Raw genomic sequence first — 19131 nt, 5'->3', positions numbered from 1 at the left:
AGTCGGTATAGCTTTGGCCTTCTGTGCTCGAATTGTGGGTTTGATCCCGACCCAGGTCGATGGCATTTAAGTGTGTTTAAATGCGACAGGTTCATGTCGGTAAATTTACTTTCATGTAAAAGAATTCCTGCGGGACAAAATTCCAGCACACTGGCGACCCTGATACAACCTCTGCAGTTGCGAGCGTCGTTGAAAAAACCATAATTTTTTTTGACAACTATTGTAATGTTGTACATCTCGGGATAACGCAGGTTGAACTAATATTTCACTAGCCCACTTTTTTTTAAACGTTGGCCTGACAGAAATTCTACCTACACGCACACTGAACATCTGGTATTTTATAGGCTTACCGTAATTATGTTTACCTAATGTCATCTATTAAATGTGATACATAGTGATAAAAAGAAGATAAATGAAATACTAATAACGTAGCACTAAACACACAACAAGAGGGTGGATTTTAAAAATAGACATCCTGTTACCTCGTCCTATATAAGACTCTTTCCTGCTCTCAGCATCACTCCACATTCAGGCATTCAGTGCCATCACTAAGTCCGTTGGAGGATTCTCTTCTCTTCTAGGTAAATACTCAATTTTAAGTTTGGATGTATCTGTGTGTACTTTCCTCTTGATGGTACCTGCCGTAGCTAAGTGAGTTATATGACGACTGGTCATCAGGAGCTTTGGCATTCAGTTCCTGTTAGATCTTGTAAGATTATTAGGAAAAAAGGCTACAGTACAGCGTGTTTCGGGTACTCCTGTATATCTTGTCATTTTAAATATATCATTACATCATTATCGTGGGTTTATATTATTGTCATTGAATAATCACTATAATTAAAGGGAAGTTAAGGGAATCGAATTATGAAATTAAAATTGTATCATTATGGAAATTATATATATATATATATATATATATATATATATATATATATATATATATATATATATATATATATATATACGCACAGAATCATCTTTGCACTTCGCTCGTGTGCAATTTTAGCAGATAAATTTCCAGTGTTGTATTTGGCATTATGCATAAGTTGTAGAAAATAAAGGAATAATAACTATATTTCCTCAACTTACAGTATTATGTTATATCTTAATTATTTTTGTATTTTTGTGAACTATATCAATAAATCTATCTAAATCTATCTATCTATATCTTAATTATTATACCGTTTATTAAATAGATCGGCTCGTAAGCATTGGACTGTTATTTTCACACGTGACTGAATAAGTGATTGAATTACCGTAAAAGTGAGGCTGATAAGAACAGGAAGGCAGGAAAGAAAAACCAGTAATCGTCCTTTAAATGATTTGAGGAAAATGTAAGAACTCAGCAACTTGTCACACACGGAATTTGAATCCTGGTCGCTAAGTTCGAAAGTGTATTTTTTTCGTCACTGTTCTCTATGTTCAAGATCATATTTATCTAAATACAGTAAACCAAAGATACGGGACATATAATTATACTTCCTTTCCGAGTAAACTACCGTTTAGGACTTCAATCTACCAAACAAATTAGTCGCAGTATGAAGAAAATTATTGAAATTGGCCAATATAATTGGTAGTTAGTAATTACAGATAAGTAGCATCTTTCAGAATTCTTTAACATTGAAGGTATTATGTCATATTTGAGTCTATTTAGACCAGTAGTGTCAGAGTTGTAAGCTCCGAAACCGGTTGAGGTGCTAGAGACGTCCAGTCGGATCGTGAACTTGCTTATGTCTGTGGAAGCACCGGAGCACGCAACGAGTTATAGTGGAGCGCTCCGCTCCGTTTAGGCTGCGTCTGACAACGCTGATTTAGACGAATAAGTTTTCGTCGTACTTAAATATTACCATTATGTTTAGAACCTACAATCCTGTTATTAAATACCCTATATGCTAGCAATTTAATACAGTATTACGAATTAAGAATATAAGAAGGAAGGAAGAATGTTTGATTAAAACTTATCTATTGCTAACAATTGTATACAAGTTCCTAGCCGCGAGTGTAGTTTGGGAATTAGCAAGGACTCATGCTCAGAAGGTGAGTTCGGGCGTGACATTCATGCCGCATATTCTGGCTACCTTCATCTGGTTTTCCGAGGTTTTCCTTAATAGTAACATGAATATCAGCCAATTCCATGAGAAATCCTCAAACTGATCTCATCAGAGTATTATCTATCACACATATCTTTGTCGGAAGATAAATAAGCAGGTAATACAGGTTCATTCAAAACCGAGTCGGCTTGGGTGACACAGTCGGTATATTGCTGGCCTTTTGTGCCCGAGGTTACGGGCTCGAGCCCGGCTCAGATCGATGGCATGTAAGTTTGCTTACATGCGACAGACATGTAGAAGAACTCTTACGGTACAAAATTCCGGCACATCGGCGACACTGATATAACTTTGGCAGTTGCAAGCGTCGTTAAATAAACATATTATATAATTAAAAACAGATTAAAAATCATTTTCCATCAGGATGCTTTGTACAACGTTGTTCTTTAAGTCTTCAAATCAGAGACGGCATTTCCTTCAGATTTATCGTAGGCTATTTACTGATTTCTTGGAGGGAGGATTGAATGAATTAATGAATGAAAGAATAAATGGGTGAGTGAAATGAATGAATGAAGAATGAATGAGTCAAATGAGGGAATAAATGAATGAATGAATAAATGAATTAATTAATTAATGAACGAACGATTGAATGAAAACAACGAAAAAAACCAACAAATGAATGAACGAAGAATAGAAACGAACGAATGAACTAAGAAACGAAGGAACGAAGAAGCGATCACAGGAAAGAACGAATGAATGAACAAACGAAGGAATGAACGAAAGAAACGAATGAATAAATGAATGAACTAAAGAACGAATGAATGAATGAATAAATAAATGAATTATGGAACGAACGAATGAATTAATGAACGAAAGAAATGAATGAATGAATGAGTGCAGGAACGAACGAATAAATGAATGAGCGAAGAAACGATCGAAGGAAAGAAAAAATGAACTAAAGAATGAATGAATGAATGAGTGAAAGAATAAACGAAAGAAACGAATGAATTAATTAATGAACTAAGGAACGAACGAATGAATGAACGAAAGAAACGAATGAATGAATAAATGAATTATGGAACGAACGAATTAATTAATGAACGAAAGAAACGATTGAATGAGGGCAGGAACGAACGAATAAATGAATGAGCGAAGAAACGGTCGAAGGAAAAAAATGAACTAATGAATGAATGAATGAACGAACTTCAACATTAAGTATGGGTCTCCAGATGCACCATAGAGTTAAACTAGGAAACTTTTAAGTTTTTACCCAGCTGCGCTCTGAAAGAACATGGATCATTTTCTTTAGGCTAGGTGGAGGTCTTACCATGCAATCGAGGCTTCCATGCAGCTTATAGGAACAGCTTATCTACTAGATTTTTTTAAATTTTAGTAGGTTATTTTACGACGCTTTATCAACATCTTAGGTTCTTTAGCGTCTGAATGAGATGAAGGTGATAATGCCGGTTAAATGAGTCCGGGGTCCAACATCGAAAGTTACCCAGCATACTGGGTTGAGGGAAAACCCCGGAAAAAACCTCAACCAGGTAACTTGTCCCGACCGGGAATCGAACTCTAGCCACCTGGTTTCGCGGCTAGACGCGCTAACCGTTACTCCTCAGGTGCGGACTCTACTAGATATGTCACGGCTAGGGAGGGACGTAGCCTATGAGTACGTAAATGAATGTTAATTATACGAAGCTTTCTCCAGTTTCTCCTTACAGTATTCAATTGTACGCCTACTTGAAACGTAGAAGCGAAGATGAATAAAATAGCACTTGCGTTACGAGCATGATTAAGAATATGATCATTTATTTATGACTGACAGGGCACGTCACACATTAATTTTTCCCTGTTTCAGACATGAATGTACTTTCGCTCGGAGCAACAGTGTGCGCCCTCGTTTTACTCTTGTGTCACGCCGTCACAAGTGAAACCATCATCTGGCAGGACGAGTTCGACACTTTGGATCTGAGCAAATGGAATCATCTCGTTTCAGCGTGGTCAGGTGGGAACGCCGAGTTCCAAATGTATAGAAACGACAGAAAGAACAGGTGAGTGAAGCACATTTTGAAAGGTAAATTTGTCATTCCAGTCATTAGACTTCTTCTAAAACTACATTTCTCTGCATCCACTCTACTTAAGCCAAATACAGCACAACAAATGGAAATGAATCCGAGGTAGACGAATTTTCTCTCTATAAAATTGTATTGAAGGATAAACATTGGACGCAATGTGGTACTGACCAATTTCCGAAGTCAAGAAAGTGGAAAATTCGATGTCTTTCCACAGTACACGCTTGCATGAAGTGTTGCAAAAAGAGACGTGGCCTTAAACTTAATGTTCATTCCTATCGTTCATTGGAGTGAAAATGGGACTGGTGAAATACAATAGGCTACTTTACTATGATGGTGACATCGATGTTCATTTTTGAATAACATCTCGCAGTTTATATTTTACTTCTCAACTTGAAAGAAGCTATTCCTGATCTGTGTTACTTTAAAAGCGTGGAGAAATACATTTTTGTGATGAGGAAATCAGAAAAGTTGGACGCGTTATCTCCGATGATAGTATAATGAGCAAAATTGATCCATTTTTATGGACTTCTCATTTATGCATGATGTTCTCCTCCACTATATGTGTAAATAGAACAGCAAGGACTCTCCAACTCTATTCCTTTCTTCCGAAGGACGTAATAAAATTGTTTCGTTATCCTTAAAAATGTATATTTATCGGTATGTTTGTACTCGAAAATTTTCACTTTACAAATATGGCAACCATTCGACAACAAAAATTATTTAAAAGTGGGATTATTGTCATGACAACACCATGATCAAGTTGTTATTGTGTTCTCATGTTAAGCTCATTTCCTGCAGAAGAACGTTCTCAGAATTACAAATGTTTTCCTCATAACATAATATTATCAGGATAACACAGTAGATTTCAGTAGATATATATAAGTATATAATAATGCGTTCTATGTTGAATGTAATTATGTTTGTTGCAGTTACGTGAGGGATGGATTTCTATATTTGAAACCAACTTTAACTGCAGATGAATATGGAGAGGATTTACTCTACAACGGCAGTCTCTCGTATCCCGACTGTAATAAAGAACCTTGTGTATCGTAAGTAAAAAAAAAGAAATACAAACAATAACAATCATGTTCTATTATTTAAAATAATTTAGTTCACTAGAATAAGTTCTCAAACTTATATCCACAATAGAACACTTTTGTTTAGAATTATACCCCACTGAAACATTTTGTTGTTCATAATCTTGGCCTAAATCAGAGGTTGGCAAAGATAACGTCATATGAAATTCAGCCCACAAAATACAGCAACGATGAAGGTGGGAGGAGGAGGTAGAAGAGAAGAAGTCGCGGAACACGTTCACTGTTGCAAATTTTGCGTGCGCAGAAACGGACAGAACACACCCAAACTAAGGAAAAGTTCAATTAAGTTTATGTAATTATCTCTTTATTTCTTTTTAATTTTTGTAGGATTTGGTTTCTTTCTTCTGTTATTTCATACACAATTTATTCATTAAGATGGACGTCTAATTAACTAATCAAAATTAGGGGCAAAACTGTTTGTAGCGAATCTTAACTGAGCAACGAGATGTTCGTCTTCCATAGGCGAAAATTTTACAACTCATCTTGTCGTGTTTACATGCTGATAGTGCATACAAAAGTAAGGGTGTTATCATTAGCCATGCCGTACCTCAAATCCAAAATGTCAATGCAGCGTACTACCAACATTTTCTCGAACACAATCTACGTCCAGCTTTGCGGTGCAAACATCCAAATTTCCTGAGAGACAGCCACCTTTCATCTTGCATGATAATGCCCGTTGTCATGTCGCAGGAACAGTGGCTGAATTGCTACAGAGATGGGATTGGGAGGTACTGGAATATCATCCGTATTCCCCAGACATGAGTCCTTGTGACTACAACTTGTTTCCAAGGTTGAAAGAACCACTTAGAGGCAAGAGGTTTCCAGATATTGTAGCAATGCTTCATACAATAGGGTAGTCCTTCAGAGAGATCAACAGAAACAAACGGCATTCAACGGTTACCACGAATTTAGCAAACGATACAGGAACGCGCTGGTGATTACATTGAAGAGATGTAAATGTATTTTCCATGTAAATTCAATAATATGTTCGTACTGTCATGTTGCCACTACTTTATTTACAACCTTCGTATTATTTAGATTAAAATGACATAATATACAATGTAATGTGTATTCATCTGAATGTTAGTTGGTGTCTTGATCTTTATAATCTGATGTGTTGCAGTGTAAAATGAGGTATTTTTTAGTTTCGAAAGTGAATATTCTTCTCCTTTTCCCGAAACGATATTTATATCGAGAGAAAACTTATTTCGACGTCACATAAAGCAATTGGTGCAAATTTGAAATATTCTACATAATGGTCCGATATAGTTTGCCATTTATTTGGGACCTTTCAAAGCATTTATAATACCAAAGTTTGCAAAACAAACAAGGATTTTTCTCCAGGACGACTTTTAATTTATGCTGCACTTTTTCTGAAATTGATTCTGAAGATGGTCTGTTTATAATTTCAGATATCTCCTCTTCACGTTTTAGGGTATTTAACATTGGAATATTTGTCGATTCCATACGACTACATAACATTTAGGAAAATATTTGTTCAGAGCTGTTCGGCCTGCGAAATGTCAATTTACACATCTGTAATAATTTTTTTTTATTAGGGTTTTCAGCTTCAGAAAACGGAATATTAACTGACATTATTATTTCACATAATTAAAAAAATATCAGCTCGTGTATCTGAAAATTTTTCGTAACTCTCTTTGTTTACTAAAAATTTAATATGTTTTCATAGTGTCTTATAAAATTACAATATCGTTTCAATTCTAGACGCTTTTAATTCTTTGATTATATCTTACGAAACTTATATTTTGACATTCAAATTCCTTTATAAGCATATTCAATTTAGAAATACGTGATATTGCTTGTTCCATTTCAATAAAACTACACTACACATAAGATACGTAGCTTCATTCGATAACTTCCACACTGTTAGCTTAGGAAGGCACTTCAGTAGATATTGAAGCGAGATTCTACACTCATTCTACCCTCCTCCTCCTGACGTCACGTATCCAAACTCGCGCCACAATTATGCTGATATGTTGTTTGCAAAGGAATTGTTTCATATCTAGTTGTTACTAAGGGGAAGGAGGGAGATCATGCCCTTCTGATGTGCTAAGGGATTGATTCGCGAGTCAAGAAATGCCGAACGAATATTACTGGATACATTTCATACTCACGTCATTAACATGACAACATACAAGCACAAGATACAGTCCTCGTACAGAGGATATAAATCTCACTTTTCTGTTATTAATAACATGATAATTAATTAGATATGCTATTAATAACAGCAAAAATTTCCAATCTAAAAAATGTCAATAATATTTAGTGATTTTAGAAGCCATGTTTAATTTATAAATAATTAAATGCAACTGACTCTCAACATTTTAATCAAAAGAGCATATTTAAACATGAAGCATATCTGACATTTTATTTGAATCAGGTCTTCCGGGGCAGATATTGTAGAACCCATCCTGTCCGCCAGAATGATCAGCACCTTCGGATTCAAATATGGACGAGTTGAAATAAAAGCTCAGATGCCTAAAGGACACTGGTTATGGCCAGGTACGTGCAGAGTTTTGTGTTACTCGACCAAGGCGAGTGGAGCAGCGGGAGTAATGTAAACTATCGCGATGCGTTATTACGAACGCAGGAGCAGTAGCGCCACGGCTCCGGACTGCAGGACTCCACTGGCCTTGGTCGAGTAATAACCACTTTTTATTATTATTATTATTATTATTATTATTATTACTATTATTATTATTATTATTAAGTTATTGTTATTATTATTAAGTTATTATTATTATTAAGTTATTGTTATTATTATTAAGTTATTATTATTATTATTATTATTATTATTATTATTATTATTATTATTATTATAGTTTCACTATGTTTACTATCACTATCATTATTACCTTCAAGAATTTATTGATCTATTTGACTCACCGTGTCTTGTGGAGAGTGTGAATTAGATATAACTCGCTACTCGTATGGTCATATTAGTGCTTTTTAGTGAGTGAAATAAACATTTAAAAGGGTGCTATGCATAGATATTTCGCTAGCCAGCACTATGAGCGTGCTAAACTAGCCCCGGCTATCGTGTGATTACTTGTACGGGATTCATATCATATCGTATCGCTGTCACTGGTTTATGAATACGAAAAACGTTAGTTCGCTGATCATCCACCGGAAGCCCGCGCTAAGAATGTCTATGAATATGGCCCTCAATATTTAATAAAATTAAATTGCCGTAATTCTAGACAATTGAAAAATAAATGAAGAATCTTCACAATTGGGTCTCAATTATACCCTTTTTTTATTTCTATAGCTATCTGGATGCTGCCAAAGGATAACGTTTATGGTGACTGGCCTCGGTCTGGAGAGGTTGACATTATCGAAACTAGGGGAAATGAAAACTATTTCGATCAAAGTGGCGTGAATCAAGGAATTGATAGGATGGGTTCGACGATGCACTGGGGACCAGACTATTTGCACAACTGGTACTGGAAGACACATTGGGAGCAGTGAGTACTATACATATTTTCTCATTTTATGACAAAATGCTACAACTATGATTAGCAGTTCTTCCATTAATATAAAATAGCAATATTTAAACGTTTTTATCGGCCTACTAGAAAGGAAGATAGGAATCATAACGTATGTTAAATTGTGACAAACTTTGTCCACTTCATACTCGTACAATATTAATATGTAATAAATAAAAAATTGCCTCCCCGGACGTTTCAGGAGTCTCGCAGGAACAGGCCGCACATACGCCGATGACTTCCATCTGTACGGAGTAGAGTGGACCGACCAATACATGCGCTTCACTCTAGATTATGTGGAATATGGGAGGATCGATGCTCCTGCAGATGGATTCTGGTACTTCGGAGAATACGACAAAAATCCTGGAGGTGATAACATCTGGCAAAATGGAAACAACATGGCCCCATTTGACCAAGAGGTGAATGCATTTACATTAAACTATGCTTCATCCCTGACCACATATTGCTATTCCCATGTTATGAAATGGCAACATAAAAAAAGAATCACTGGAGCCTCCACTGTCGAAAAGGCATTTTTGGTAACGACCGCTAGATGGAAATACAGTTGTAAACTATTACCACAGTCTAGTATATACAGTCACGAAGCTCAATACGTAGGGAATATGCATCCATAGACAGTTGCTAACCACTAGGACCGCTACTGTCGCCTCATCACAGACAATGCGATATAGTACCGGCACAGTCTATTGTTCCTAGTACCCTCACAACTCAAGCTTCGTGACTGTATATACTAGACTGTGCTATTACTCTATGCAATCCCATAATGAGTATAACGTGACGTGTTGTCATTAGACGGCAGCATAATCCAAGTGATAAAAGTTATCTTCAAAGTCCATTAGGCTGATGAATCTGTTATGTGATCAGAGGCTTCACGATGGTGCACCGTTAGTCGAATTCCTTTAGTAATTCAATATGTGGGTTGAGAATGATTAAAAAATAAGACATTCTTAAAATAATATTTAAACCTTTAATTAATTGATCATTGATATTAGATGAAGAGATATGTTGTTGTTTAGTGAAATGTCCGAAGACAGGTCTGAACCTCATAAATGTCACCAATAAAGCATCACTCATGAGGCAACTAAGGCAGGAGATAATGGGGTAAGTTGGCCAGTTATTTCTGCCCTCCATTGCATATATCGCTGATTAATAACATATTATTATTACATTAATGAGAATTCAGATGCATAGAAACAATTGAATTGAAGCGTGTGATCCTGAAACGCATTCAGTGCATTTTTATGAAGGGACTGGGCTAGTTTTTTTTTTATCTACCGGTCTACGGACTGAGCGAGTTTTCATGTGACATGCACAACAACACAAACTTCTAGACAAAGATTGGCGTTGTTTTGGAAGAAAAGAAGCTTAAGTTATAATAATACATTTCTAAAAAATATCATGTGTATGAATAATTTAAAAAAAAAACGGGCAAACGGACTGAACGAGGTTTGGGATGACACTTTTCAGTTGCTCTTCCTCTGGCAAATATCATCAAATGAGATGTACTGCCTGATAATAGATGTACCTATCAGCCACAACCTCAATCAGAGCTTAACCAGATTGTATGAGTGTTAATTTTATACAAGATTATTTATTTATTATTTAAATTTAAATATACAGAATACAGAATATAATTACAAGAATATAAATAGAAACAGAAATAAAATAATACAATCAATTTAAGATACAGTAGTATTAACAAAATTTTAGGACCGAATGAGCAGCGCAGAGTGCAGCATTCAGACTTTTAGGAACATTTACTCAATATCCTGTACACATGAACGAAGAAGAATGTAATTATGGGTACTTTATCGAGTAAAATACCACTGCATGTATCGCCACTCATTCAATGACCATAAATCGTGAAGTCATTGTCAGTTGTGATCTGTAGCCACCACGAGTTTCCATGTATTTCACTTTGTGTGATTATTATTTATGGGAAAATTTTAAAGTTGAACTGATGAAGAACATTCCCATTCCGTTGATGAAACTAAAATATATGAACAGTTTTCCAAAAATTAAGAATTCGTTTCCGTAGAATAACGTGAGTAGTGAAAGAGTGGCATAAGTGTCTATTTATTACTATTAATGTATATCAATAACCTAACTGATGATATTGTATCTTTTTCAAGTTTACGTTCATCTTCAACGTGGCTATTGGAGGCTACTTCTTCCCTGATGAATGGGATCCACATCCATGGAGTTGGTTCTCCGGACACACTATGAGGGACTTCTGGGAAGGCCGCAGTGAATGGCTACCGACCTGGAATGGCGAACAAGCCGCCATGAAAGTAGATTATATCCGTGTTTTCTCTTTAGATTAAAATAATGTATTGTATACTTGATCTAAATAAAATACGAGATATTTCCTAGAGATATTATGCGATTTATTATTTCTTTAAATTTTAATATCATCCTAAATGCTAAAAATTTCCAAAGATTTCTTACATTGTGCAAATTAATTGATTAACATATCGTAACCAAACATTACTGGCCACTAAATAAGAAAAAATTATATCCTGCCTTGCTTAAATTTAATTTTAATCATGACTTCAGAATTCGACATTAGCGCCAATTGTAAAAGCAACAAGAATTAAATCGTATTTTATTCATAGCAATCTTTGGTTGGTTCTGTAAAAAACAAAGAACTTGACAACTATATCTATGACAATTTTTATTACATTACGCTTCATTAATACAACTTTCAGTTTATTGATAACGCACGTACAATTACCAGCTAGAGATGAGGATTGGGCCAGCCAGGCCCAGTGTAAGTTCCGTATAATATCATGCAGGCTTGTATCGTCCGTTGCTCATACTTCGCGGGCTAAGTAAAGCATACTGCATATCTATAAGGGGTAGCTTATCGATATAGCGCTCTAAATTTAGTAGTACGGACAACACGTATATAGTTTCCTTCACAGTAACTTAAGGTGAGCGAAAGGTATTTACATTAAATATGCTAAATTATTAATAGAACAAAATACGGTATTCACAAATAAAAAAGTGTCTGCATAAAAATTCAGTTTCAAGTTGTGTTAGTTATAATTATTGTTGTTAATTTTTGTATTTCCTTTTCAATCAATGTAAAATATACAGTTGTAAGTTAAAATGCAATATTATTATTGCATATAAAATGTGTATTTGCTGAGCGTTTGTAAAAGAATAAAAGACAGAGCTGGAGTGATACTGATGTGGAGGACGATAAGAATAAAATATAACTGTATAACAATGAGGAGAAATATTCACTATCACGAGTAAAGACTGGTTCACAATTAACCGGGAATAGAAACAACGAGAACGAGAAAGGAAATAATGTTAAAGTAATTAATGTTAATAGTACATTGTGAATGCTCACATTTAAATACATTTATTTTAACAATATCTGCTTTCTCGTTGTCGTTTTCGTTCCAGGTTTATTGTGAACCAGCCTTAGCAGCTTACTTAACTACAATTTTTCGTTCACAGATACGTCCACTCCTCATTAGAACCTACGTCCATTTTATTAGCTGTCTAATGTCTGTAAATAATAAAATATCTCCTCATTTTTTACATCTAAACAAACTTAGTCATTAGAATTGTGTTTGAGGAATTTTTTTTCAGTTATACAATAGACCTATTATGCACTTTCCGTTAGAAAAGATGAACGTATGTGAAGAAATATATTCCAGAATTTGAAAACTACAGCACAAGGTATAAACTCGGATTTAAAGCTACAATTTAATCTTAGTGGAATTCAAAATTAGTGCAATAAATGCCGCTCAAGTTTCGTTCCAAAAGTATAGTAAAGGGATGTCTATTTCTTTGTCGTTAAAACATTTGGCGTCACACAGTAAATCTTGGACTTCGAGAACATTTCCCAAATAATGTCATTCGTATTGGCTTTCGTCGCCTTCTGATCCTTCCTCTTGTTTCATTGGAAGATGTAGAAGATAATTTAGCCCAATAGCATACCGATCGTTTTGCATACATTGAGGCAATATATGCAAGAGGCAGAAGAGGGCTACCTCCAAGATTTTCACTCGCACTTTGGAATGTCTATGGCCAAAAGATAAATAGAGTGCAGAGTACTAATAAATTATGTGGAAGGTTGGCACTTCCGTTTTCAAAAAATTCATTAGAACACATCATTCAAACATTGGGACGTTTTGAAACATATTGATAAAGATCGTTCGGAAATACAAACAGCGATTCTACAATTATCCGCGGGACACGTAAACATCAGATAATAATAATCCGTGGCGCTTCAGCCCGTGAAGAGCCTAGACCGAACAGCCGGCTGCTGGCCTCACGCCCACATGCCGAAGCAGATGTGGACGATCATCCTACTAGAATGGAGGTATCGTGTGATTAGCACGATGATCCTCCCAGCCGTTATAGCTGGCATTCGCAACCGGATTTCGCTACCTATCGTAACTCCCCAAGTGCAACACGATGCTGGGTGGGCACCGGTCCCATACACTGGCCGAAATTTCATGAGAAAATTTCTTCCTCCATGAGGACTCGAACCAGCGCGCATTTAACGCAAGTCCTAGGCAGGATGCCTTAGACTACGACACCACGGCGCGGGACGTAAACATCAGATACCTTGTTAAAAAGGCAGTCTACTCCTGAAGCAACTGTAACTAGAACAAATTGTGGGTAGATATCAAACATATTGTAAACATAACAACATTAACCTGTATTTGAGAATCATAAGTTACAAAATTAGTCGATAGAACCACAAGGAGAAAGAGAACATTAATAACTATAGGCAAATCTTTTGACGAAGAGACGAATATACTTAACATGGAATAATAATACAATTATTATTATTATTATTATTATTATTATTATTATTATTATTATTATTATTATTATTACTATTATTATTTTCTATGACCGTGATATCATATGGACGAAAAATCCTTGTGAATGAACAATAGGCCTATAGAGGGATGAAAAGGGAGTGGAGAAAGATATAAGCTTACTCACAATGGAGGAAAGATGAATGTAGACATAAAATAAGAGTAGACGAAGAGATAAGCGACAGAACTCGTAAGGACGACACATCTGGGAATAATGAATATTTGTTATTATACAATTAATAATGAGAATGAATGGTGGTAATGTCAGAAAATTGCCATATCATTTATTTGTTAACTTTATATTGAAGGATTTATGTAGGCCTAATGTTGTATAAAATAAGAGTATTTTTTCTACCTATATTTTACTTTTCATTCGAATATGAACAAGTTTAGTGTGGCAATACTGTTATTTTCAAAATAATAAGAGCAAAGGATAAGATTATTTACAGAAATATGTTATATTATGCATAAAGTGGAGGAATATTGTGTTTTAATGCATTAATATTATATAAGCGAATAGTAATAGATCAATCGATGTAAGAGGACAGAAAGAGGAAGGCTATGTCGTCTTTGAGACGGGCTCGGAGTTCACACGAACTGTGAAGGAGTCACTGCGGTCTCCAGGCAGGTCTGCGTGGACTCCGCGGGCCATCGATCTAGGGTCCAGTGTATAACATTAAAAGAAAAGAAATTCATGTCATCTGGATCAAATTGGAGATTAAATCACGTCAATAAAATGTGTATAGAAAATATCCCAATACGATTCCTGAGGTATCGCCCTAAAGATAGCGGAAATCAAATTTGACCAACCGCCTGAGCAATTAATAGGTATCATTATAGGCCAATGTCGTAACACATATCTGATGATGATGATGATGATGATGATGATGATGATGAGAATTTGATTTGGTCATACATTTCAAGTACTTGTGTTTGTAGACGTTCCGAGTATTTATTAAGAAACACGTTTGATTTTTAAATGTCTTCTTTTCCTTCGTAAAATAAACTAAACTCTTCATTCTATTATGGCTTAACTATTTCACATACATACATACATACATGCATACATACAGACATACATACATGCATGCATACATACATACATACATACATTACATACATACATACATACATACATACATACATACATACATACATACATACATACATACATACATACATACATACATACATACATACATACATGTGGAGTAACGGTCAGCGCATCTGGCCGCGAAACCAGGTGGCCCGGGTTCGAATCCCGATCGGGGCAAATTACCTGGTTGAGGTTTTTTCCGGGGTTTTCCCTCAATCCAATACGAGCAAATGCTGGGTAACTTTCGATGCTGGACCCCGGACTCATTTCACCGGCATTATCTTCATTTCATTCAGAAGCTAAATAACCTAGATGTTGATACAGAGTCGTAAAATAACCCAATAAAATACATACATATATACATACATACTTTGTTGTTGATTACAAATGTATTATACATACATACTTTGTTATTGATTACAAACGTATTAGGAATTAAAGGTAAGATATTAAAGTATTTGTAAATTAGATTAATGTAAAAAATTAATCACATAAACAATCGAACACCCTTGGCTGCTGAGTCTACAATACCCTGTAATATATTAGGGTTTAAGAATGTAAAAAAACAAAACTCGGTACAAAAAGCGACAATCTTCCAAATAATAAAGTTCTGAAGTATCTAGCAAAACTCAACAATCAAACCAATTGAAATTTTACAAGACGTCCCAGTAATAACATATGGCTGTGACCATTGGTCTTTAAGTCGTACAGCCGAAAGGAAAATTATATCAAATGAAATGAAGTCCCTCCGAAGTGTAGCGGTTTTCACTCTCCTAGATCATCAGAGAAATTAATATATCAGGGAACAGTAAGATATTTTCAATCTGACAGAAAGAATTAAAAAACAAAAGCAGAATTGATATCTCCATCTAAAATGGATGGAAGATGACAGGGTACTGAAATAAATTCTTAACTACGTATAGACTAAACCAACCGGAGGGAGAAATATTGGAAGGCCGAGGACAAGATGGATTGATGATATACAGAGTGATTCAGAACCTCTGCGACAAACTCTGAGGGATGGTAGATCTAACAACAAGGAACCCTTTTCGTTAAACAGCCTATGTCTTTTGACGCGTCGTTTCGAAGTTACCGTTTTTTGCGCGGGCGTATGTCCATGTCTACGAATGTGTGCATCCCTGTTTGTTTGTTTGTTTGTTGAGATATTTGTAAGAGACGAGAAGGGTTGTTGTTTGTTTACGTTTAATGTTCAATTCCTTTTCCTTTCAGTTCAGTCTAATCATCAATTGAGAATGAATGTCTACACATTTCCCGAGTTAGCCGACATGGTAATGTGTTATGAGGAGGTTCGTGGAAACGGAAGAAGAGTTCTCCACATGTGCCAATAACAGTTTCAAAACAGAAATCACCCTCACCACACAATGTTTGCTCGACTTTATCCGCGCCTTCGAGACGATGGGTTTCTTCGTCCCCGGCTCATTGGCGGAAGATCGCGCAGACATCCATATGAAAGAGATATGGTATGATGGCAAGAGGAAGAGAATACTTAAAAAAGTCGTTATTGACACATTTTCTGTGATTACCAGAGGTGCTCATTAAGGTTCCTAGGAATAGGAATCCTGTGAGTTCGAAAGTCAATGCAATAGCTAGTTGATCAGGAATAATAATAATAATAATAATAATAATAATAATAATAATAATAATAATAATAATAAAACAACATATCGTTACGTTGTGCTGTTGAAGGTAACATAGACCAAGAAGAAAGAAGGAAAGAAACAAGAAATAAAAAGCAGCAGGGAAACAGGGAAAGCAAGGAAGGAAAGAAAACGAAAGAAGGAAATGAAGAAGCAAGATAAGAGAAATAAGAAACAAATACGAAACTAACACTTGTATCGCATCGAAAATAATACCAGTAGCTGATAAGCTGAAATCCTGTTCACCCTACAGAATGACACAAAACTGAAACCTTCAGAGTGACAGACACTAACATAAAACTCACTATTTAGAGAAAATAATAGGCTTGTTGAGGTCCAATCCAGGTAATAAAATGAAGTGGGCAATGCTGTGAAAATTGAGACACTCCAAATATTACGACTGCCAGAATGTACGGCAAAAGCTGTCACTGAACACAGTAACGGAAGGCATTAATTTCCTACCTGCCTTCGTGGCGCAATCGGCTAGCGCGTTCGGCTGTTAACCGAAAGGTTGGTGGTTCGAGCCCACCCGAGGGCGAATATTTTTAGAATTAAGCGAATTACGCGTGGCTAAGTTCTAAGGCAGGCATTTGAGGCCCATGAGGATCGGACAGGTTTAACATGTCATGTAGGCCTAATATCCGATGTTTACATACAATTTTGCTTTGGGAATTTATTTTGTATTTTTTTTATTACCTAAGACTGTTATCATTAGCCCAAACGAGGTAAATTAATGAATTCTGATTCATTTCTTCAAAAAATAATTATTAAATGCCAATATTCTTGGCAGATCAAAGGGCAATTCTAAAAAATACAAAAAGAAAAGTTGGACGGATGAGGAAAAGGTCTTTTACATATCACAAAATCTAGTGACATAAGCCTGTCGCATTTAAGCACACTTAAATGCCATCGACCTGGGCCGGGATCAAACCCTCAACCTCGGACACAGAAAGCCAGTGCTATACCAACTGCGCCACTCAGGGCGACTGTAAATCTAAGATACTATTTCTTTCAAATGCATGGTTATTCCTTGACATTGTTTTACTTTAACATGAAAACTTTTATAATCGCTAGAATAGCATTTAAGGTACACATTTGAAAATGATGGATATTAGGCCTAATATTTATTTTAAATTACACTCGCTCCTTTTCATTTTTACTATGAGGTAGACTTGACTAATCATATAATTGTAACACGAATACAAAACAATATGGCTTAGTGGTCTAGGGGTATGATTCCTGCTTTGGGTGCAGGAGGTCCCGGGTTCAAATCCCGGCTGAGCCCTATTTTTTAAATTTCAATAACTTATAGTTGGAACTCTAAACACAAAGGCTCCTTTTCAAATGCCAAACATAATATCTTCTGTTTAAGGTAATAGGAAGTTTGCATACAAAAACATCAAAAATACTATGTATTTCAAGTACACTGCAAAGCAACTTTGCTGCACTTACACGCAAAGATTTACAGTTGACTTGTTTTCGTATTATGATGGGAATTCATGTCGAGGACTGAAAAAAAGACATTGCGCGTCCATCTAAGGCAATATATAATCTTATATTAACATTACAAACGTAACTGTTAAGGCGGGTTTCCACCAAAAACACAAAACAGAAACACATTACTTTGTCAACACAAGTGCAACGTTGACACAACATATTGTAAACTTGAGTTGTTGGCGACTGTTTTGTGCAGGTTTCTGAATTGGGGCGAGGGTTAAATTTGTTTCCACCAAATAGATAAACTGAAAACAAAAGAGAAAGTCATAGAGTTTCTTGTCGCCAGCGTAGTCATTCACTACATTATCCTTGGACTGGAGTTGTTGGGATCTGTTTGTGTTGTTTTGAGAGCCCCAATTCAAACGGGTCATGACATTTGTCTATACACGATCTGCATAGTGAAATAGGTTGTTGGTGGGAACAGACGCGGAGTCGGAATGACCGAAGAAAGAAACCATTGTATTACGGAAGACGTTGTGAATTTAATCTATGTGTTTCGCGAACATTCAAATGTATGGATCACAAAAGGCACTTACTTACTTACTTACTTTACTTACTTACTTACTTACTTACTTACTTACTTACTTACTTACTTACTTACTTACTTATGGTTTTTAAGGAACCCGGAGGTTTATTGCCGCCCTCACATAAGCCCGCCACAGGTCCCTATCCTGAGCAAGATTAATCCAGTCCCTACCATCGTATCCCACTTCCCTCAAATCCATTTTACTATTATCCTCCCATCTACGTACTAAAGGCACAAATTACAAAAATAGAATTAAGGAAGTAGACTCATACAAAGAATTAGCAGGGATTTTTAATACTACCTGTAATGAGATTGAAAGAAAAATTAAAAAAAAAAATGTAGTGACTCAATAACAGCGTGAAAAAATAAATAATAATATAGTGAAGAAATCTGGCTCTGGCAATGTATTTGTAAAAAATGGTTTGACTGTGATGCAATAAGCTTTCTACATGACACAAATAAAGACAGAAAAGGGCCAGAAGTTGGTATGGCATTGCAGGCGAATGTATATTAATTTATGTATTTATGGTATATTTGCTTCATTCTGTACGTGTACACTATAGCTATACATGATTTTAAAATTTAACTACAATACTTAGGCATACTGTAATTGCGAGGGTTCTTGTCCCATATCTGACATTATACAGGGACATCATTTTATTTTTTACTAACATTTCTAATATTAACCTGGCTATACCTTTCGTTGAGAACCGGAAACACCGTTTGCTACCCCCTTCCACGATTGGAGTGCGATGAT

At 35.7% G+C, this 19131-nt stretch overlaps 1 protein-coding gene and 2 non-coding genes across 3 annotated transcripts; all 3 read left to right on the top strand.

Annotated features, from left to right (window-relative positions):
* Positions 1 to 535: 535 nt before the first annotated feature.
* Positions 536 to 11145, top strand: LOC138709231 (beta-1,3-glucan-binding protein-like). Its single transcript, XM_069839853.1, has 7 exons — positions 536 to 581; positions 3910 to 4102; positions 5056 to 5175; positions 7625 to 7746; positions 8513 to 8708; positions 8932 to 9148; positions 10883 to 11145. Exons 2-7 carry the CDS (start codon positions 3912 to 3914, stop codon positions 11072 to 11074), a joined length of 1038 nt encoding a protein of 345 aa, XP_069695954.1. The 5' UTR covers positions 536 to 581; positions 3910 to 3911; the 3' UTR covers positions 11075 to 11145.
* Positions 11146 to 16815: 5670 nt separating this feature from the next.
* Positions 16816 to 16889, top strand: TRNAN-GUU (transfer RNA asparagine (anticodon GUU)). The gene has a single exon. It is a non-coding gene; the product is annotated as a tRNA-Asn (tRNA).
* A 675-nt stretch (positions 16890 to 17564) lies between these two features.
* Positions 17565 to 17636, top strand: TRNAP-UGG (transfer RNA proline (anticodon UGG)). The gene has a single exon. It is a non-coding gene; the product is annotated as a tRNA-Pro (tRNA).
* Positions 17637 to 19131: the final 1495 nt, after the last annotated feature.

This window comes from Periplaneta americana, chromosome 1 (assembly GCF_040183065.1).
Source record: "Periplaneta americana isolate PAMFEO1 chromosome 1, P.americana_PAMFEO1_priV1, whole genome shotgun sequence".
NCBI lineage: Eukaryota > Metazoa > Arthropoda > Insecta > Blattodea > Blattidae > Periplaneta > Periplaneta americana.
This window is presented reverse-complemented; position numbering and strand designations above follow the sequence as displayed.